The sequence below is a fragment of the Rhinopithecus roxellana genome, chromosome 4, assembly GCF_007565055.1.
Source record: "Rhinopithecus roxellana isolate Shanxi Qingling chromosome 4, ASM756505v1, whole genome shotgun sequence".
Classification (NCBI taxonomy): Eukaryota; Metazoa; Chordata; class Mammalia; order Primates; family Cercopithecidae; genus Rhinopithecus; species Rhinopithecus roxellana.
The window spans coordinates 128576077-128599619 of record NC_044552.1 but is presented as its reverse complement, the minus strand read 5'-3'; the positions used below and the strand labels follow the sequence as shown (position 1 = coordinate 128599619).

The window sequence follows — 23543 nt, the reverse complement described above, 5'->3', positions numbered from 1 at the left end:
TTGATTAAGTTCAATACCTATTTATTATGAAAACACCTAGAAAGCAAAGAATAGTTGGGAACTTCCTTAATTGAGTAAAGATTAAACACCAAAATTTAGTACATAATATATTAACAAGAAACTTTAGATGATTTTCTTTATGACTAGGAATAAGACAAGGATTTCCACTATTGCTTGATATAATACTGAAGGCTCCAGTCTATAATAAAAAAGTAAGAAAAAACATTTGTGGTATGAAAGAGACATAACTTGATGTTTCTGATATTAATATCTATTTAAGAAAACCAGTGAAATAAAAAATATAGACTGATAGAATTAACAAGGGAATTTATAAATACTACGAATCATATTGAACTGCATTTCTTCATTTTAGTGACAACCAATGGGAAAACAGACCAAATATGATCTCAATATAGCAATATATACACATACATGATATAAGTCTGTGTGTGTGCATTCTAGGAACTAGCCTAGCATACATAAGAACTCTATAGAGACAATTTTTTAAACTGTGATAAATTACATAGAAGATATTTTATTCTCTTTTTTAAATAAGAGATAAACTATGCTCATGGACAAAAATCCTTTACTATTAAAAAATTGAAGTCATAATTTAAAATATTTCTATATTAGAAATCTCAGCTCAGGAGACCTTCACTGAAAATTCTACTAAATATTTAAATGAGAAATAACACCAAAGTTACATAAAATCTTTAGGAAAATAACAAAAGACTAACCAAGAAGTTCCATAAGTTCAACTAACTTGATAATAAAACCTGGCTAGGATATTACAAAAAATGTAAAAAGTATAAACCAATATCATTCCCTAACAGAGATACAAACATTCTAACAACAACAACAAAAAAAATGGTAAGCCAAATTCAGTGAAATATGACCCATTTGGTTGTATTCCACAATTAAAAGCTTGTTTAACACTTTTTTAATGTAAAAAACCCATGTAATTATCATAAAAGTTACAAAGAGAATGTTTGCTAAATGTCAAACATATATTCAAGTTTTTAAAACCTGTTAGAAAACTAGAACTAATTTAACCTAAAACAAACATATGTAACGGTGAATTACTGAAACTTGCTCTCAGTGGTCATGAATGAAATACAGAGATCTTTTATATCATTACCTCTATTCAGTATTATACTAGAAGCAAAATCCATCCGTATTCACAGACAACGCAAATGTACACATAACATATCCAAAATAAGTTAAAGATATATTCTTAAAATTCAATAAGTACAACAAAGAGAAAATGAATTATTTTAAAGATATCATTTAAAATGGCATGAAAAAATCAAATTACTAAGAATAAATCTGAAAAAATATAAGATCTGCACAAAAAAATTATAAAATGTTATCGACAGAAATGAAATAGCCTTAAATAACTAGAAAGCTATACCAGATTAGTGGGTCAGAAGACTTAATTTAAAATGATGCCAATTTTCTCCAAACCAATGCACAGCTAATCAAAATTCCAGGAGGACTTTTGAGGAAGTTGATAAGTTAATTCTAAAATGTATGTGAAAATTCAAAGTGCCAAACTTAAAAGAGAATAATAAATCAAGAGAATTTATTCTAAAGTAGTAATTATTAAATTTGGCTGTGTGTGATAATCATCAGGAAGATTTTCAAAAACCTGATGGTGATGCCTTACCTTTTACACAATTAAATCTTTATCTCTTGAGGAGAAACCTAGGCATTTATATTTTAAAATCAATCCAAGTATTTTTAATGCACAACCAAGTTTCAGAACCATGGCTCTGTAGCATATTATTATATATAATCTAATAGAAATTATATATTAGATATTGCATATCCACATTACTTAAGACAGGAAACATTGATATAAGGATAGCAGTAGATGAATAGAACAGCATAAAAGGGAAAAGACCCAGGCATATACAGACATTATTTCTGAGTAAGGTTAACAGAGTAAGATGATAGAAAAAGGCAGCTTTTCAATAAATGTCACCACACCAATTGACTCTACAGAAGAGAAAAATAAATATTGCTCTCAACTTCAAACCATATACAAAACCATAAACCCAGGTAGACTGCAGATGTAAAGGTGAGGGTAAACAATAGGATTTCTAGAAGATAATAGATATTTTCATGAACTCAAGGTAAAGAAAAAAATTGTTGACAACACAGAAAAAGGAAAATAAAAATTGACTACACTAACACTAAAGTGGAAAACTTTCATCCATTAAAAGACACAATTTTGAAAATAAAAGATGAAGCTATAGACTCAGAAAGTAATTTGCAACACAGAAAACTGACAAAGATTAAGTGTCCCAAATATATATACACATAAACTTCATCAAATCAATAACAAAAATGTGTAAGATTCAACAGAAAAATGAGCAAGAGATATAAACCACCTCTGCAAAAAAGAGTATCTCCAAAAATCCAAGAAATATATGAAATGGTGCTCAATCTTATTAGTCATCTGGGAGATGAAAACTAAAACCATGAGCTACCACTATACTCTTGCCAGAATGACTAAAATTAAGAAGACGGATAATGTCGTGTTACTAAGCATATGAGTTAATTGGAACACACATATACCACTTGTAGGAAAGTAAATTGGATTACTTAAGAAACTTGTTTTTCATTACCTTCCAAGGCTGAATGTACACATACAATATGACATAGCAATCCCACTTACTTTTATGCCCTATTTAATATATATACATGTAGGTGCACATGTACAAGAATTTTCATGACAAAATTACTGGAAACTCCAAGCCAGAAATAATCCAAATGCCTATTAGCAGTAGAATTAATACATAAATTGTAGTATATTCATCCAACGGAATAACATACATACTGAAAATGAATGAACTATATAAAACAGCATGGATTAGTTTCACAAATATAATGTTAAATAGATATACTAACCAGAAAAGAACACATACTATAATTTCCATTTATGTAAGGGTCATAAATGGACAAAAGTCATGATGATGGTTACCCTTGAGGGAGATAGTAGATAATGACTGAGAAAGAGCACAGGATAGGGCTTCTGGAATACTTTGAATTTTCTATTTCTGGACCAGGGTGGTGGTTACATTAATGTGTTTACATTGTGAGAATGAACAAGGTATTTACTTTTTTTCCCTCTTAATTGAAGTATAACATAGTAGTAAAATAATAAGGTATGAAGAAGACAGTCTGGACACACAGAGGGACATTCTATGTTCTTTCTTAAAACAACACAAAATGTCAATTCCTTCCAAATTAATCTACCAAATCAATAAATCCAATGAAAATCCCATTTAGATTTCTTACAGAATGAATTGATTTAATAAAAACTCATTTAAAAAGTCATGAGATGTTATTTCACTTCAGTTAAAACGGCTTTTATCAAAAAGATAAAAAATAATGGATGTTGGAGAGGATGTGGAGAAAAGGGAACGTTTATACCCGATGATGGGAATGTGAATCAGTATAGTCACTATGAGAAACAGTGTGAAGTTTTCACAAAAAAAAAAAAAAAAAAAAAAAAAAAAAAAAATAGAACTACACACAACTTAGTAATCCCACTGCTGGGTATATTTCCAAAAGAAATAGCCAAAATATGAAATCAACTGAAATGTCCATCAACAGATGAATAGACAAAGAAAATGTGGAATATTATTCAGCCACAAAAAAGAAGGAAATCCTGTCATTTGCAATAACATGGATAGAAGGACATTAGGTTAAGTGAAATAAGCCAGGCACAGAAAGACAAATATCACATGTTCTCATTCATTTGTGGGAGCTAAAAAAAAAAAAAAAAAAAACTGCTCTCATGGAGACAGAGAGTAGAATGATGGCTACCAAGTGCTGGGAAGGGTAGTGGGAGGGGGATGGAGATGGGTTGGTTGATTAATGGGTACAAAAACACAGTTAAAAGGAATAAGATCTAGTGTTTGGTAGTACAATAGGGTGACTATAGCTAAAAATAATTTACTGTGTATTTTAAAATAACTAGAATAGTGGAATTGGAATGTTCCTAACATGAAGAAATGGTAAAGGTTTGAGGTGATGAGTAATAACCCCATTACTCTGACTTGATCATTATACACTATATCAAAATATCACATGTATCCCATAAATATGTATATATATTATGTATCTATAAAAACTTTTTTAAAGTCTATGAATATCTAAGCCAATTTAGGAAAAAAGGATTGAAAACAGGGATTGGTCTATACATCATTTCTATATTAACACGTATTCCAAGGCCATAGTTACAGAAATAGTGTGTTTGGTACAGAGGTGAACTGATACAGAGGTGAACACATAATATGCTTTAAAGGAGGCAACAAAAATCAATGGCGGAAAGATTGTCAGCTTAGCGAATGGTACCTGGAAATCAAGTGAACTGTATAAAGAAAACTAAAATTTGATCCCTGTACAATTCATAGGTGTCCTCCAAATAGACTGAAAACTAAATACAAAATATAAAATTGTAAAATTGATAAAAAACAATATAGGAAAATATCTTTTTAAAGTAGACATAAAGAAAGACTTCTTACATAAAGCCTAAAAAACACAAACCATGAGACCAAAAATGATTTGGGGCTGGCTTAGAAATAGAGACACTGATAATATGATTACACATGGCAAAACATAGTCTGATTCCAAAAATCAGCTTACAAATTAGTTAAATAAAACTGTATGCTAAGCTGGTAACAGCCCATATCAATTCATCACCTGCAAGTATGTGTGTGTGTGTGTGTGTGTGTGTGTGTGTGTGTGTGTGTGTGTATATATAAACTGGAGCTGACATGTTAATCTTTCTTTTACTTTGCAACATAACATGTAATACATTATTTTGTCTATGAACAGGAAAGACCTGCCTACCAAAACTATTTTCCTGGTAGTTTTGTCTTGATCTGATTCTACAATTACTTCAGTTCTACCACTCTTGAGGCCAGAAATCACCTACAAATTATTCATTGTATTCTGTATATTCAAACTAACCATGTAAAGATTCTGGGTTGTATATTGGAGATTTTAATGTTCATTTACCTGAATTAACATAGTAAGTTACACCAAAACTCACTATCTTATTCAATAAGTTAATTGAACTCTGAGTTTTCTACATCAATTTTTTAAAAATTATCTTGTAGTAATAATTTCTATACCTTCAAATTAAAATGTTCATTATTTAAGGAATTCAGAGTTAGGCCACTACAGAGTGAGAAAAACATTGGTATAAGCAACATTTAGAAGCTAAAAGTTTGGGAAATATTTGGAAATACTTCTTCCAAAACACTGTGCCTTTGATAGTTGTTTTTGTTTTAGCAAGCTCAATTTTATTTTTTATATTGTAGAAACATAAATGCTGTTAACTAAATTTATTATTCTTGATTGCAACCAATTTCGAAGCAAAGGTAGAAATAGTTCATCATTCAAGGCCTACAGAAAGCTCAAGAATCTTCACTCAGTTTCTTATTTCTGTCTATCCTAGAGTCCTGTCTAGTTTCTCCCCTCTCCAACACCATTGGCTTTTGACCATTCATTGGTCAGTTCATTACTTTCTCTCTTTTGTGATCGCCTTTCCTTTACCAGAACTCATATATTTGCTGTTAAAACTCCCCCGCTCCAATTTTCAAGAGTGTATACTTTACAAGAATGTTCTAGCCAGTAAAGGTATTGAAGAGTGCTTACCTTCAAAATAGATGCCTGCCTGGATTTCTAGAACCCTGGGTAGGGTCCTGGGGTCAAGAGAGTGGACGAATTCTTCCAGCGATAATGCCATTGCTATGCCTTGGGTAGTTTGTAGACCTGGTGCTCACAGAAACTTGTGGCTTCTGGGTGACACTTGTCTGCAATTAGAGCCCCTGCTCACCATTTCTTCCTCAGGCAGGCAGGAATGTCACACCACAGCCAGAGTGGGGTGGAGTAGCTCTATATAGGGAGGACAGTGAAGAGGGAGGGAGGAGGCAGGAGACAAAAAATGTTACAGCTCTTTTTGTTCACATTGTGGCTTCATTTCCTTCTGACATTGAAGTTGAACAGGATGGGGGTGGGGTGAACAGACACTGCCCAAAAAATGAGACGTGCTAAGTAACTCATTCTGTCCGTTGTTAATCCAGGTGCGCATCTACTATGGTAGCAAAACTGAGGTCAGAGTTGCTTGTGACTTGCCCACCAACAAAGAACAGGAACATAGGACTAAAGTCTAATCTTAAAAATGGCACCATGTGAATTCATTATCTCTCTAGTTCATTTCTAAAGCTTGGCTTTGTGCCTTATTTGCATACTGTCAGTGCCTTTACATTAAAATTGGTAATAAAAGTGCTTTGTGTCAGCTCTTTTTAGAATTCTGATAGTATACTCTGGAGAGAGTATCGAAACCACTTTTTATTCTTCCACATTAAAAATTTTGCTGAATCTTAAAGGAGGGTAGGGTAGGGATAGAATATGCAAAGTGATACAGTAAATTAACAAAGTATGTTAAAATGAGTTTTCTAATCTCTACACTATAGTAGAAAGTATTAAAATTACTTGTCAGGAAACCTGGGTTTTCTGGGTTTAGTTCTGCTTTTGATTTACAGGCTAACTTCAGCCTTGTCTTTTCTGATTTTCATTTGTTTTATTTACTAAATGGAGATGAAGTAGAAGAGTCCAATCAATCTTGTAATTTCTTCCAAGTTCACAATTGCACAATTCTGATCTTGTTGAAATTTAGGAGGAGAAATTACCAGCATCAAAGGAAGCAGGAGAAACCTCATGAACATCGATCTCTTCAAAATCCTGTTCCTCTCTATTTTTTGCATGTAACTGAAACAATATTTAGAATATGTACAATTAAAAGTGGTAGTTCCTAAGTTTCTTTAAGGTAAAGTCAAAGAATATTGGTTGAGGCTGGGTACAGTGGTTCATACCTGTAGTCCCAGCACTTTAGGAGGCTGAGGTAGGAGAATTGCTTGAGCCCAAGAGTTCAAAACCAGCCTGGGCAACATAGCAAGACTTTGTCACTACGAAAAACTTTAAAAAATTAGCCAGGCATGGTGGCACATGCCTGTAGTCCTAGCTGTGAGGAGGATGAGGAAGGAGGATCACTTGAACCCAGGAGTTTGAGGCTACAGTGACCTGTAAACATGCCACTATATTCCAGGCTGAATGACAGAGCAAGAACCTATCTCAAAAAAAAAAAAAAAAAAAAAAAGAATAGTGGTTGGTATGTATACACTTGAAAGATGTCAGGAAGCTACACATTCTCTTTAGTAACTAAACTCCAGACTCTTGTCTATGAACTGTTTTGGCCTTAGGCTGCAGAGAGCATAGCCAGATACAGAGGGTCAGGGGACATCTCAGTTCTACCATGGCCATCATGTAAATGACCTAGAAAGATAAATACTGCCTAGTTTTGATATGGAGCTTATAAAGCTGTTTCAACTCTTCATAATCCTATTTGGCATTTTCAATAATCTGTCCAGCTTTATTTCTTTCTTTATAAAAGTAGAATGTACGATTGACCACATCAACAGGCTTACTATCGTTAGATTCAAATTCCTCACTTGCAACCTTTTTGTCCAAAAATTTCCTACCTTTGATCTGTCTGCCTTCCATACCCCTCCCCACAGTTTACAGCCTAGTAGTGTATTTCACGTGGATGAATATATGAAAGAGGCTTCTGTGGACTGCTCCTTAAAAATCATGAATCTGTTAGAATTGATACCACAATAAATTTCATTTGATATCTAATGTAAGCTGGATTTCACTTTTTTTTTTTAATATTCCCAAGTCAAATTTCTATCCTACTAGCCAAACAGCCATTTCGTATCAGCAATCTCTTACAATTACTAGGCTCCATCTGCTTCTGTTCTTGCAACAGATGACACTCCCTCTGTGATAATCTTCTTCTTTGTATTCTCAATCTTAATTAATGACATTACTATTCTCTTAGTTTCCCAAGCCGGAAGGCTTAGAATCATGTGAGATGCCATTTTTTTTCTCCACCCGTTAAGTCCATCAGGCCCTATAGATGACAATACTCAGTACCACTCACTCTGTCTTTGCTCTATATCCCCACTACTACTGCTTTAGACCAGATCATAATCACTTGTGACACACAGGCAAAAAAATCCTGATTTGAGCAGCCAAGACAAGGTTGACAAAGAAGAGCAATGAGAAGGTACTTGAAGCATCAGGTAGTAAAATGAATTACTGAAGTTCCGTCATTAGAACAGCACATTATAGGTATAATAATAGATTAACGCGAATTCAAAAAAAAAAAAAAAAAAAAAACCAGACTGCATATAATAATTTACTATTTGAAAAAGGTAAAATTCCAAGGCAGTGGGAAAGAATGTTTTCTTCAACAAATGGTTGTTAAATAATTGGGGGAAAATTTTTTCCTAACTTTCCATGCAGCAAAATTAAAGTTAGGTAAATTTTAAAATTAAATTTAAATAAAAATAAACCAGAGGGGAAAAATAGGAAAATGGCTGGAAAAGGGTAAGAAAATAACTATTTTTGAGTACTAATTGAAGTCTTCAAGGAAAAAACTAATAATATATTTGAAAACTAACTTATGAAATTCTCTTGTAAATCAAAAAGGAGTTTGAACAAAATAGAAAAAAAAAAGCATATATTTCAAATAAACAACAGTTTAGGTGTGTAAAGGTCACTTATTAGTCAATATGCAAAATAAAAATATTCAAAGACTTCTACTTCTGGCTATGATTGTATCTGACCACGTTTCCTACTAAAGGCACCTGGAAGAGCTGTATACTTTTTTAAAAAGCTGTTTTAAGAAACAAGAGAGCTGTCAGGGTGCAGAACATGAGAGGCAAGATCTTGTAAAGCAGAGCAGAACCATTAGAGGAACTCCATATTCTGCACTTTTTTTCCCTCAAGGCTTTTATGGGTTAGTAATTGGCACCGAGAGAGTCTGAGAAGCAGAGCAAAAACTGGTGGCTCAGGAGGAGAGAACCTGAGTTGAGTATTTGGCAGTTTCACACAGCAAAAGAGACCAAAAGAAATTGGACTTTGGGACTTAGCAAGTCCTCCAGGCAAAGCCAGAGAAATGTGTTGCTCAGCACCACTTTTTCTCCTTAAAAATTTTGCCCATTGAAAGCACTACAGGGTTGATTGTATGAGACACAAACAAGAGCATGATTGGTATGAAGCTGAAGAAGCCAAGGAGTGCTTTCAGCAGTCTTGCAGAACTGGGAAGCCAGGGCCAGCCAAGGAGGGAGCAGTATAAGTAGGAGAATGCTTATGTTCTCAGTTGGGGCTCCTGAAGGCTGCTTCCTAAGAGAAAGGGTTGCCTATAAATAGAACAAGCTTTACAAAAACTGAAGCTTAGACTAAAATTAGCTCAATCCCTCATTGGATTAAAGTGGTCTGCCCCTATTCTCGCTGCCAGATAGAAGCAAATGTAAATCCTCCTGTTGAGGAAAAGCAGCCAGAACTTCTATAATATTTAAAAATACAACATCTATAATTAAGTATGAAATGAATAGGAATGCCAAAAGACAGGACAAAGAAAGACAGAGAGAAGGGAGACCACAGAAACAAACTCATGGGGTGATTCTGATATTGGAATTATTAGTCCTGCAATTTAAGGTAATTTTGATAAACATGGTCAAAACTAGAAGACAAGAAAGAGAAAAGAACTGCCATCTATAGAAAGTATCAGATGAAAATTCTAGAGTTAAAAAATACAGTAACTGAAATTAAAAATTCAATAATTGGTTTTAACAGCAAATGGGACATACAGTAATAGAGGATTGTTGAACTGGAAATGGCAGCATAGGAAAGATCTGCTCTCTTTCTCTCTCTTTCTCTCTCTCTCTCTATCTCTCTCTCCAGAGAGATATTTCAGCCATAGTGGAAAGATCTTACATGTAAACTGAGTCCCAACATGAGAGGAGAAATAATAGTGGCAGAAGAAATATTTTAAGATATAAGCTGAAGATTTTCCAAAGCTGAAAAAGGCATCAATCCACAGATTCAAGACCTGCCAACACCACCAAGGAGGATAAATGCAAAAGAAGGCACACTAAGGAACATCATACTAAAACGTCAAAAAGCCAACGTCAAAGAGAATATCTTAAACGCATTCTGAAGGAAAGAAATCATCACTTTCAAAGGATCACCAATAAGATGATAGCTGACTTACTAACAAAAACCAATAAGGGTAGAAAACAGTGGAATAGCATCATTAAAATGCTGAAAGAAAATAACTACCAACTCAATATTCTAAATCCAGAAGAGCATGAAAGCAACAGCAAAATAAAGACATTTTCAGACAAACAAAAACTAAGAAAATTCATCACCAGTAAACTCTCACTAAAAGCAATGCTATAAAGGGTGTTCTTCAGGCGAAAGTAAAATGATCTCAGACAGAAAATCAAGACCACAGGAAGGAATGAAGAGGGTGAATATGTCAGTGAATTGAATATATTGAGTTCCCAAAACAATAATTAATGGCTTATGGAGTTTGGAATATATTTGCACTATATAAAATTCATGAAATATATTGTAAAACATAGCAGTAATGCAAAAGCAAAACTGATAATGAAGTTAAAATGTTCTAAAGCACTAGACTTCTAGAGAAGTTGCAAAAGTAATGTTTAATACTAGAGTTAAATGAATGAAAACACATGTAATTTCCAGGAAAGCCACTAAAATGTAGTAAATGGATGATAAAATTAATCCAAAAAAGAAGAGAAAGAAAGGAAAAAGAACCTCAAAATTGCTAGCATATAGTATGATGGTATACATAAACTCAATTATACTCTTAAAATAATTGAAATGAAATAAATATACAAATAAAAAGTAAATAGTTTAATAGTTCAAATAATAAACTAATGTTGGCAGATAACATTTAAACACATAAATTTACTTAAAATATACAATTTAATTACAAGTTTATAGAAAGTCTAAAGATGAAAAAATGGGAAAATATATACCATAAAACATTAAGTAAAAGAAAGCTCGTGAAACTACATCAATATTAGATAAATTAGATTTAAAGAAAAGAAGGATTATAAAAGATAATAAGGTTATTTGTTTAATAATGAAAAGCCAACCAATTCTTGAAGAAAATTCACAGCTTTAAATAATATAGCTTAAAAATATCTAAAGCAAAATTAATCAAATGAACGGAATCAGAGTAAAAACCAACCTGACAGAAAAAGCAAATATTTAATTCATAAAATTCATACTGTTAACAGTGCAATATTTAGTCACTCATATGTACTACAAACTGTTGTGATCTATCTTGAAATCAATTTGACGTAGCAATTTCACATTTAGATATAATCAGATACACACAAAGATTTATTTATACCATCAACTGAAGCATTTATTATTTTAATGACCAAAAAAAGGAGGAGAAAAGAAAAGAAAAAAAAATGCATTTCACATTACCCTAATAATTCAAACAGGGAAGTTCCTATTGAAAAAAAAATCTTGTCCTCACACCAGGCTTGCTACTACTTAATGCATCTTCTTAAAATTTCCACTAAAGAACAGACATGGACTTGACCATCAAATTATGATTAAGTTATGGTTAGCATCATTAGTGCCAATGATTTCTATCCCAAGAGAAGTATTGTTGAAAAGAAAAAGAAAAATGGCTCAAAGCAAACTTTACATAAGATACCAATTCCTTTGCTAAATTATCTATAGTTGCTTTCCTAAAAAGTAAGCAGAACTGGGTGAATGTCAAAAATAATAATAATAATAATAATAATCACAAGCGGAGAAATAAACTTCAATAGTAGAGGCTTAAAACTATATTATAATATCTGAGTGTAATGTAATATTTCTCTGAGAAAAGAATAAACCCTTATCTCCAAGTAGATAATATCAGGAAAAAAAGAAAGAAAGAAAGAAAGAAAGAAGAAGAAACCTTAGAGGTTATTCTAACTGGAATCTAAATCACTCATTCTCTGAAACTTTCTTTTCATTGTTTATTTCTAAAGAAGAAAAAAATAGGCTTATAGGAATCATTCCTGTGATTTTGGATTAACCAAAATGTGCCATTTATTGGTTCATCATTGAAAGGTTTACAGTATTTCTACCTACAAAATAAACTTGTTCTGGGGAATCATACAATATCATTAGGGCATTAGGCTTGGCTTTTTTTTTTTTGCATGAGCAACATTTTGGGGAGATCCTGCTGTTGTGTGACACCTGGCAGCTCAAGATTTGTATCTCATAAATTCAAGCACAATGGAAGAGACTACTTTCTCCTAGTCATACTGGGAAAAGTCCCAGGATAAGCTCTGATTGATCCAACTTGGCTCACAGGTATATGTCTCAGCCAATCATCATGACTAGAAAATGAAATACACTAATTTGCCATCATTTCAGGTTCATGGGCTCTACTTTGGATTTTATTAGGCACTTATCTCAGCTAAATCACAAAAAAAGTTGGAAAAGGAAATATCTCAAAGAAAATAAGTGAGCTAATTACCCAAAAGAGAAGGAAAGGGTGTGTGATTAACAAAATCATAGAACACCCACCATCAATGTTCCCAATGCCATAAATGGCTTCCGTTAGAAATACCTTGATCACCATTCTCTTCTGTCTCCAACCATCTGTACATTCTTCTTTTTTTTTTTTTTTTTTTTTTGACATGGAGTCTTGCTCTGGTGCCACATCCAGCTAATTTTTTTTATATTTTTAGTAAAGACAGGGTTTCATTCTTAATTTATAGGAATGAATATGAATGATTTTCATAACCTTGAAAAAAATAAAATCCTACAATAACACAACAGTTTGTTTTGTCAAAATGCAACATACAAAATGCAACAGCCTATGAGCGTGTTCATTCATCACCACCTGGTTTTCAAAGAAACTCCTGCCTCCCAGCACTTTTAGTTTCCTTTTGAATGAAACTCAATATAGGATTCATGTTTTTTCCCATGTCAGTGTATTTTTCTGATCATCCTTTTGTCTAAATTAATGTTTAATTGTTCTTTCAGCAAACCACTGAACTCTTCCTCTACACTTGTCATTATACAAGGCACTGAGAATATAAATAAGCCCTTAGAGACATTACATTTTAGCCAACCATGCCCACAAGTTAAGAATCACAATCCAGTGTATACTGTTCAGGAACTTCAAGAATTAGGAAGGGGTCTCCCCAGGAAGAGTGTTCCTCAGATGAATCTTAAAGGGTAAAAAGCAGTCAGGTAGATGAGCCTGCTCACCATAAGGAGACTTTACTCAAATGAGTGGATCTGTGTATTTTTTACACTCGGTTCTGCCTATTGCTTGGTGCCACGGAACAGGAGCACAGGTTGAAATGTCTTGCAAAGTGCAATGTGAATGTTGGTGTTACCGTATGAATTCTGCCCTGACATTTTCCCTTGCTGTAGGACTCAACGTTTCCTCAGAACCATGAAATAAAAAATGAAGCCCTTATATTCATAAGAGATTTTCTAGTTTTTCTCTTTAAATGGTGGAGGTCCTATGATGTAACTCTAACATTTTCCTCTGACTTTTATACAGCATTTGTGAAAAACTGAACTGCAATATGCCTGTAGAAAGGGTATGCCCACTTTAACAGCTCTTTTCTCTCTCTCTCTCTTTTTTTTTTTTTTTTTTTTTTGCACATTTGTTATCTCTTATAACTGAGAGAAACTTAAAGATGTCATTTGCGTTTTGATGTGATAACATTTTAGAACCTCACGGAAACAATTCAGTCCTGCATTATTAAAAATAGAGTTTAAAACATTTAAAATAGTTATCTATTACAAATTAAGCACTGATAAGTTGCCAAATGTTTACAAAAAAATCAAGTTTTCCTCTTAGATTTCAGATCTAAAAATTAAATAATATATTAAGTATATATTATAAAAATAAAATATTAAAATATGCATTAAATACAAATTATCTAGTTTAGTAAATTCAACTTAGGATATGTATTTCTTTAATCATTTAGTTTATTGGGCAACAGACCATTTGCCTACCTGACAAATGTATACATGAAACTGTGAGTTATAAATAACTTTTTTTCACCTGTGCCACTAGACTGAGTCAGGGAAGTTACTAGGTGATATGGTTTGATTCTGTGTCCCCACCTAAATCTCACCTTGAATTGTAATAATACCCGCATGTCAAAGGTGGGACCAGGTAGAGACAGTTGAATCATGGGGGCAGTTTCATCATGCTGTTCTCGTGATAGTGAGTGAGTTCTCACGAGATCTGATGGTTTTACAAGGGGCTTCCCCCTTCACTTGGCACTCATTCTCCTTCCTGCTGCCATGTGAAGAAAGACATGTTTTCTTCGCCTTCCACCATGATTGTAAGTTTCCTGAGGCTTCCTCAGTCCTGCAGAACTGTGAGTCAATTAAACCTCTTTCCTTTATAAATTACCCAGTCTTGGGTATCCTTATAGTGGCATGAGAACAGACTAATGCACTAGGTAATCAAAGTTTTGTAATATTAACAGCATATTTAACTGTCCCAGTCAAATGGATTATGGGGAAAAGTTACAGAGATGACAACAAAAACAAACACACAAACATAAAACAACAACTACACACACAAGGGAGAATGGTGATGGATGCAGGTTGGTCAGGATTCTAATTTCCAAGGTGTTTTAAAAACCTGAAGAATCTATTTTGTTCACTTGATAGATCAGCAATACATGGTCAAGGACATTTTGTTTCTCAAAAGTGCTCCTCTTTTACAAACTAAGGTAAAGATACGCAATTTGCCTGAGATAATTTTCAAAGTTGGAAAAGTCATAGATCCAGTAACAGAAAAATCTGGGCAGAGACTATTACACTTAACCACAAAATTTAATATCTTGAGAAACTCTCAGTAAAAAAAAAAATCTCAAAGGTATTGAAAAGGTAACAACAGAAGAGATTTATAGATTCACTTTATAGAAAAATAATAGCTTTAGCTTTCATTACTTTCTAGTGCATCTAATTTCCTTTTTTAAATATATAAACTAGCTAAAACTAAATTAAGTAAAAGGCTTGTTATAGATAATGATTTTTTATAAAGAATTATAGTCATAGTTCAGACTACCTTCTCAGTGTCTGTTTTCCAATTAAACTCTGAAAGCCTTGCAATAAGCCTCATCATTTTGTAAGCTCATTGTCTTAGAAGATGTATTTATTTCATTCTTGGGAATTACATATTTATCCTCAAGAATTTGTTATTAGGGAAGAAAATTCTTGCTGTAAACAGTTGCAATCTTATTATGTAAGTATTGTTTTCTGATAGCACATATTCAAAAGTAATTGAATATTTTTATCCTTTCCCACAATGTTATTTCCACCATAAAGCTGTCTGAATAGAGCAAGGAATTGGAGAATCTGTTTCTACTATCACCGTGCCTTAGGGAAGATAATTAGATGACTGCACATTTGAAATGGAGTTTATAAAATACAGCAACCATAATTTTTTAAGATAATTATTTAATTTGAGAATAGGTTATAGAATCATAGAAAAGTTGCAGAGGTAGTACAGAGATTTCCTGTATACCCATACAAACAACTGTTGCCTTTGTTTTAACACTTTAGATCATGATGATGCATTTGTCACAACATAGAAGCCAATATTGAAATATTATTATTAGCTAAACTTCATACTTCACTAAAATTTTATTAGTTTTTTGCTAATGTCATTTTTCCTTTTTAGGATCCCATTCAGTATACCCCATTGCCTTTGGCCATTATGTCTCCCTAGGCTCTTGGGACCTGTGGCAGTTTCTCAAGCATTCCTTGTTTCTGATGACTTTGACAATTTGAGTGATACTGATCAGGCATTTTGTAGAATGTGCCTCAATTTCAGTTTGTCTGATGTTTTTCTCATGGTTCACCTTGGGTTATGGGTTTGGGGAGGAAGACCACAGAGGTAAATTACAGTTCTCATTCTGTCATATCAAAGTTATAGGCTCTCAACGTAATTTATTACTGATAATGTTAACTTTATCTGACTAACTTAGTGTTTGCCAAGTTTCTCCACAGTATTGTTACATTTCCCCTCTTTTCACACTGTTCTCCATGAAACCAAGTCATTAAGTGTAGCCTACACTTAAAGGGTAGGAACTTACACTGTAGCTCCTTGAGGGAGGAATATCTACATAAATAATTTGGAGAATTTTACAGGAGATTTTTCTGTCTTCTCCTTCATTTATGTATTTATTTAATCACGATTTTATTTATATTAGCATGGGTTCATGGATATGTATTTTATACTTTAAGTTATAATCTAACACAACTTTTAAAACTTATTTTGTGCTCAAATTGTTTCAGCTTTGATCACTGTATACACACATAAAATATTTCTACATGTCTTCATCTGTATTTATGTAAGAATGTAAACGTAAGTTTACACTGATATTGCCTACTCTAATCCAATACTTCATGGTTCATTCTAGCCTTCCTCCTTTGCTTATTTCTATCCTTCCACTCCAGTTGTGAGGTTTGGGAACCTCTGCCTACATTTCAAAGGATGTATGGAAATGCCTGGATGTTCAGGCAGAAGTTAACTGTGGAGGCAGAAGCATTATGGAAAACCTTTGCTAGGGCAATGTAGAAGGGAAATGTGGGGTCGGAGCCCCCACACAGAGTTCCCACTGGGGCACTGCCTAGTGGAACTATAAGAAGGGGGCCATCGTCCTTCAGACCCCAGAACGGTAGATCCACCGACAGCTTGCACCACACACCTGGAAAAGCCACAGACACTCAATGGTAGCCAGTGAAAGCAGCCGGAAGATGGGCAATACCCTGCAAAGTCAAGGGGCAGAGCTACCCAAGGCTATAGGAACCCACCTCTTGCGTCAGCATGACCTGGATGTGAGACATGGTGTCAAAGGAAATCATTTTGGAACTTTAAGGTTTAATGACTGCCTTATTGGATTTCAGACTTGCATGAGGTCTGTAACCCCTTTGTTTTGGCCAATTTCTCCCATTTAAAATAGGTGTATTTACCCAATGTTTCTACTCCCATTGTATCTAGGAAGTAGCTAAATTGCTTTAGATTTTACAGGCTCATAAGTGGAGGGAACTTGTCTTGTTTCAGATGAGGCTGAAACTGCCATTGCAAAATTGTAACTGAGACAGTGAAAGAGATTTCACCAATTCTGTCTTGCTTCTAACCTCCAAGCTGTCATTGTTCATTCCTGGGAATAGGCTGAGTTAACTTTGGGAGGAACTTTTGGAAGTCAATCTGCATCTTACTCAAGTTCTGAGTCACATATATAGGCTGAGATCATTGAAGAGCTGTGTAAGTTACCTTGTTATTTCCAAGCTTCCATATTATCTTAGACCCAGGGATGCCTTGTATCCAGAATTGGTGTGAGAAGTGCCACCAGAAACCCAAACCTGTCTTGGAGAATTCTCAAACCTCTTAATCTGGAATATGACCTACTTCTATGGCCTAACTTAAATTATTAATACACATAATACACAACTGAAAAAAGTTTTAAGGTGTTAAGCAAATATAAGAGGAAAATCTATAATCTTCCTGAAAATATGACAGATTTTATATACCTGTTTGTATTTTATAATAGTGCCTGTAGGCCAAATGCCGTTTGTTTTGCCTTACAAAGTCCAACTGCTTTAATGTTGAAGTTAAAACCTCCAGATCTTAGCCTGAATTCCAATGCTTCTACCATGAATCTTCTTGTCTAAGCAAAGTGGATGACTTGCTCTTCCACATCTGTATCCCTAATGCAGTGAGAAAAGATTGTTATTAATTACTTTTCTCAGGGGTCTGACTAGGATATTTTTCCATGCCTGAATGACATCAGTGGCCAAGTGAATGTAATGCTCTGCTGGCCAGATTAGGTCACAGGGCCATTATGACATTGGACATGAAATGCCTAGACACAGAGCGGAGTATCAAGTAATTCCTCATAAAAGGGGAAATACATACTGGATGGGAAAAAAAAAGTCTCTTATACTCATCGTTTAAGTTCTAGTTCCTTTACCTCCATGAAGCCTTTTCTAATCTTTATTTTCAAAATTCGCTCTTCCTTTTCAGAGTTTCCATTTGCTGAATATTTGTTATGTGTCCATTTGCACGCTTTATCCTCAGTTCCCAAATTCTACATTTAGGTGAAGGAGATTTGGGTCTACTTTGGTTGGATGCACTCAATAGCTCCAAATACCTGCACCAGCACTATGCTAAGAAATGTTTTTTTTTTGTTATTAAAAAAAAAAACCAAAATGAATGGCCTTCACATATTTGTTGTATTTAATTGAATAATGTGAAACCAAACCAGGTTAAATTCTACCTACATTCTTACCTTCTCCTCCCCAAAATGACAGAATAGAATCATGACCAGACCTGGACACAGGTCAGTGCTAGAGTGTATGTCTCACTGAAAGATTTCTCTGTTGAAGTAACTTGTAAATTCAGGCTTTTAATTACCAAAGCATTATTTAATCTGTATTTGAAGTAAATATCGATCTCATAAAGAAGCTGAATATTTTTCTCCTGTGTAACATTTTATAGTTCATGCATTAGAATTCAATCACAAGTACTCTATTTCAGAATACCAGTATTGATTGGTAATGATGATCAAGGACTGTGTGTTTGCTAGAACTTAATTGGAAGAAAATATTGCTCCTAAACTCCTTAGCAAACAGCGCATAAAATGGTGGAGGCCAAGTCTTATACAGGTTGAAAATTTATCTGATATGCTTGGGACAAAAAGTGTTTCAGATTCTTTTCAGATTTGGGAATATTTCCATATACATAATAAAATATCTTGGGGATGGGGTCCAAGTTTAAATACAAAGTTTATTTGTGTTTTATAGACACCTTACACACATAACCTGAATGTAATTTTATACAATATTTTTAATAATTTTGTGCATGAAACAAAGTTTTGACTGAGTTTTGACTGCAGCGTGAGGCTAGACGTGTAATTTTCCACTGTGTTGTCATGTTGGTGCTCAAAAAGTTTCAGATTTTGGAGCATTTTGGATTTTTGGATTTCCAGATCAGAAATGCTCAACCTGTATTGCTCTTCTGGAAAGGCATGTCTATGAAGATACTAAGAAAAACATAGATTTTTTTCTTGCCACTTCATAAATTCCTAAGGGATGAATTCATTATGAAACATAGTCATGTGTCACTTAATGAAGAGATATGTTCTGAGAAATGCAGCCTCAGGCAATTTCATTGTTGTGTGAATCACAGAGTGTGCTTACACAAACCTAGGTGTGTACTTTTACTACACACCTAGGCCATCAGGTACAGCCTATTGCTCCTAGGCTACAAACCTGTATAGTGCGTTACTGTCTGAATGCTGTAGGCAACTGTAACACAGTGGTATTTGTGTGTCTAGACATATCCAAACATAGAAAAAAGCACAGTATAAACATGGTATTATAATCTTAAGGGACTACCATCCCATATGTAGTCCATTGTTGACCAAAACATTAATATAAGGAATGAAAGGAACTTTCAAATGTATGTAAATGCCATTTGCCTCCTTTGTTCCCACTTTATAGTAAAGTTACATGCTTTTCTACAGTAGAGCCAGGAGGTAACTATATAATCTTCATAAAGTTCTCTTTTGTTTGAAACAAAGTAATATTACAGGTAACGTGCCAAGTAAAATATTTTATGTGTACGTGCTATGGTTATCACAAGAGTAATTGATAGAAACATACTTTGACCTGATTTTACATATTACTAGTGAATCTGAAAAGCTGCTAATTATTGATATTGAACCTTTTTTAGAATGAAGTTTATATAATTTTAATCTTATACAGACTGAGGTCCCATTGTAACTGTTCTTCATTGATGATCCATTTTTGTCCTATTTTTAGGAAATTTACTTTTAAAAGAACCACAGGAAACACTTTTGAAGCTTTTATTGGGGTGTGGAAGGAGGTTTATCATACCTCCCCTTTGGAAAAAGACAAAATTGAAAACAGACATAAAAGCAAAACGATTACAGTATAGTATCATTTTGTTGTTGCTTGTTTGTTTGGGTACAACTACGCTAAAGGACATACGTGTAATCATGGGCTAAAGACCATATGTGTAATCATGGGCTAAAATTGGAGCTTCCAACCACTATCCCCTAAGTCTGTGGCTTGGTATTGATAGCTGAAAGAGATGAAGTTCCAGATTCTACACTTAGGAACATTCACAGACTTCACAGGCCTTGTTCGGGCCTATTGCTATTGGGCCCTGATTTGGTCATGCTTACTAGGTAAAGGCAGGGCAAATAAAGATGATGGGCTCTGTACTCTGCTTGGGGCAGGAGGGAGTTAGGGGTGGGGAGAGAGAGGGTCAGAGGGAAAGAGGGAAGAGAGAGAGAGAAAGAAACTTGAGCTACACATAAACCTTTATAGCAATTGTGCAAGAAAAGAAACTTCTCAGGTAGAAGCACATGAGAAAACAGAATGAGCAGCTGGGTGTGGTGGCTCATGCCTGTAATCCCAGCACTTTGGGAGGCCAAGGTGGGTGGATCACCAGAGGTCAGGAGTGCAAGACCAGTCTGTCCAACATGGTGAAACCCTATCTCTACTAAAATTACAAAAATTAGCTAGGTGTGGTGGCACATGCCTGTAATCCCAGCTACTCAGGAGACTGAGGCAGGAGAATTGTTTGAACCTAGGAGGCAAACGTTGCAGTGAGCTGAGATTGTGCCACTGCACTCCAGCCTGGGTGACAGAGCAACACACCATCTCAAAAGTAATAATAAAGGAAAAAAGAATGACCAAATTTGGTTTTTCCCCCTAAAACTAGATGTCAGAACTTTCTATTTTTTGGGCAATGCAAGTCTACCCAAAGTTATAAAATTAGCCCTATATTTGTTTAACTAAAAATATGATTTTATGTTATGAAACCTAGAGAGTTAGAAAAAATTTAATTTTTTATATTATAATTAAATACTTCTATAAAAATTAAACCTAGAGAATGAGTTAGAAATAATTATATAGATATATATGTATATGCATATATACACATATATATTTATAATAAAATACTTGTATTGAAAACAATTATGGCTATATTACAATAAAAAATCACTGCCCACCCAGTCGCCACCACTGTCCTCCATCAAACCCCAATTTCTGTTTGTGGTTCCTTCTGTCATGGCAGAGAGGCAACTGGAATTCTGCCTGGGATAAGGTGAAGACGATTAATGGTACCTTCCTATCCCAACCTCTGTTCACTGCAGTAGTTGACACAGAGGTCCTTCTGCCTGGCTTAAGAGGGGTGTGATCAAAGCTAGAACTGTATCCTCTCTGTGGGAAACTTAAATATTGAGTACAATAAGACAAAGAGAGTAAGAAAAATGAAATGGATAGAATGTATTCATTTCAGTGGCTGACAATGATCAGACAAAATAATGAATTACTGCTTGCCGTGCTGTTAGATTCCAAATCTCATACTTCCACATTCTGACAGAGCCAGTGAACTCTCTAATATCCATAAAATAAATTTCCTTTTGCTTAAGCCAGAGTCAGTTTCCGTTGCTCACAGCCAAGGACCTCAAATAATATACTACCAGGGAATTATTTCCTATTGCTTTGAGTCATAGGACAAGCTATTAGGCTGGTGCAAAGTTACTGTAGTTTTTAAAACACATTAACAGTAATGGCAAAACTGCAATTACTTTTGCACCAACCTAATAGAAGCTATTATGTTAATGGACAGTACACTTAGGCTCAAGTCCACTGAGAAGCATCAGAAACTTCAAGACAAGGACTAGAATCAAAGAGTTTGCTTCTGCAAAAGAATTGATGTTAAAATTCAGTATATAGGGTCTAGAAAAAGGGAATGGAGAAAAACAAACCAAAAAAGTTTTTAAGAGTTGTATTTCCACAGAAAACTAAGCTTGACAAAGTACTGGATTATTCAGTTGCTAAGATTTTCCCAAGTCTCACAAACTATAGGAGAAAGAGTATAAAATGGGTTGGTCTTCAACACTATGTCAGGTGTAGGTGGAAGTCAAAGAGAGCAGAATGGAGTCAGTCCCCCAGTTACATTTTGGGTCTGTAGACAGGCAATAAGTGCTTCTAGTACCAACTTCTGTATCAGTTAGGATCCTTTGGTTGCAAGCAACATAAACCAACAATAATTAAAGAAATATGGGGAATTTATTGGAAGAGTAAGATATACAGAATTGATAGGATGCTGAAAACAGGACAGGAGCCAGGGCAGTAGAATGTGGAATGTGTGAGTACTGAACCTAGTCTTTCACATTAACTCCAAAATCAGCAGTGAGAAGTGCTTCCCTGTGTCAAATTTCCTCTTTATGACCTTTGTTTTAGGTACTTTTAATCTATCTGCCCAGCTCCTAGTCATGAGAATTCTCCTTCTCTTGGAGTAATCAGCAGGGATGTCCCTTTCAGCCACATTTATATTATCTGATCACTTTCAAGACCCTGGTTAGTTGAATAGAGACAAACACCTGAAACAAGCTGGGCCAATCACATTCTCTTTCCCAGAAATTTAGAATTTGAACTAAAAGATATACTGGACATCATCAATTGTGTCATTAAAGACAAAACTAGTCACAAATTCCTGCTTCTGAGGAAGCTGCTACTTTCCTTGACTTCCTCATTCTAAGAGTCTAGTGGTTCAGCATTTCCTTGGATTCCATGAGATATTATAATAGGTTTCTAATACATTTCTCCTTTCTACTACTTACATTTGCATGTGTCAGCGTATTTCACTCTTACTTGAGAGACCCCTAATCAATACACTAGTGAAAGTCCTCATTGCAAGGATAAGTATTGATTTTTGAGAATCATGGACAATTAGAGTAAATTTGGAAGCCATTCTTCTTTAGGTATATTCTTGGATAGGTCCTAATCCCAGCATAGAGAGTGACCCATTAATAACTAAACACTGAAGGCTCCAAGGCACAGACTTGCAACATTAAAAATAAACCAACCCAGGTATAACGCATGCCTGCAATTACCATTCTAATCCTAAAGAAAGATAATTTAAGGATTATCAACTTGACCCTGCCGGTAACTAATATTTTTCAGAGAAATTTTCTTCTAGACTAGGTCTTTATAACTGACCATTTAAAGTAAGAAAACCCTGAGAGTATATACATAATGAGTGATAACCCTGGCCCATAAAATCTTATGCAAGAGGTATTATCCCACAAAGAGCTGTACCTTTGATCAGAGAGGCTGAAGTTAATGATCATTATCTGCGTAAGAGCATTGGAGCATCCCAGGTGTTTTCCTCCTCTCCTGTAGAAAATAAGGAATCCAAGAAGAGCCTCTCACCCCCACCCACCAGCCAAAGGGACTGATGTAAATATAAATCTCGTAAATGTAATTATAAACCTTGAGTCTGCAGCACACTTTGTTTGTGAACCTGTTGTGTCTATGAAGTGGGTGGAGCTTCTAAATTTTGATGTGGTTAAACCCATATTGTGCCAGATTCAGTATTTCCTGCTGTGCTAGCTAGAAATAACAGCAACCAATTCCAGTTAGATTAACCTAAAGATTAAAATTATTACAAGAGTTCAGAATAGGTCAAAGGCAAGCATGCTGTTGTGGATCAGGTAAAAACTGGAACCACAAATTGAAAGCCTTCTGGAACTTGAAGTGTGCTGTCT

The 23543-nt window shown here is 34.5% G+C and overlaps 1 protein-coding gene across 3 annotated transcripts in view; it reads right to left on the bottom strand.

Annotated features, from left to right (window-relative positions):
• THEMIS (thymocyte selection associated) overlaps positions 1-23298 on the bottom strand; it is a 225432-nt gene extending 202134 nt beyond the window's left edge. For 2 of the 3 annotated variants that reach the window (XM_010358400.2, XM_030929107.1), the window contains exon 1: positions 5674-6007. In XM_010358400.2, coding sequence (XP_010356702.1) covers positions 5674-5764 — 91 coding nt within the window. In that variant the 5' untranslated portion in view covers positions 5765-6007. Of the gene's footprint in view, positions 1-5673; positions 6008-23094 lie in introns of those variants that run through there. The other variant, XM_030929106.1, reaches the window with a different exon arrangement.
• Positions 23299-23543: the final 245 nt, after the last annotated feature.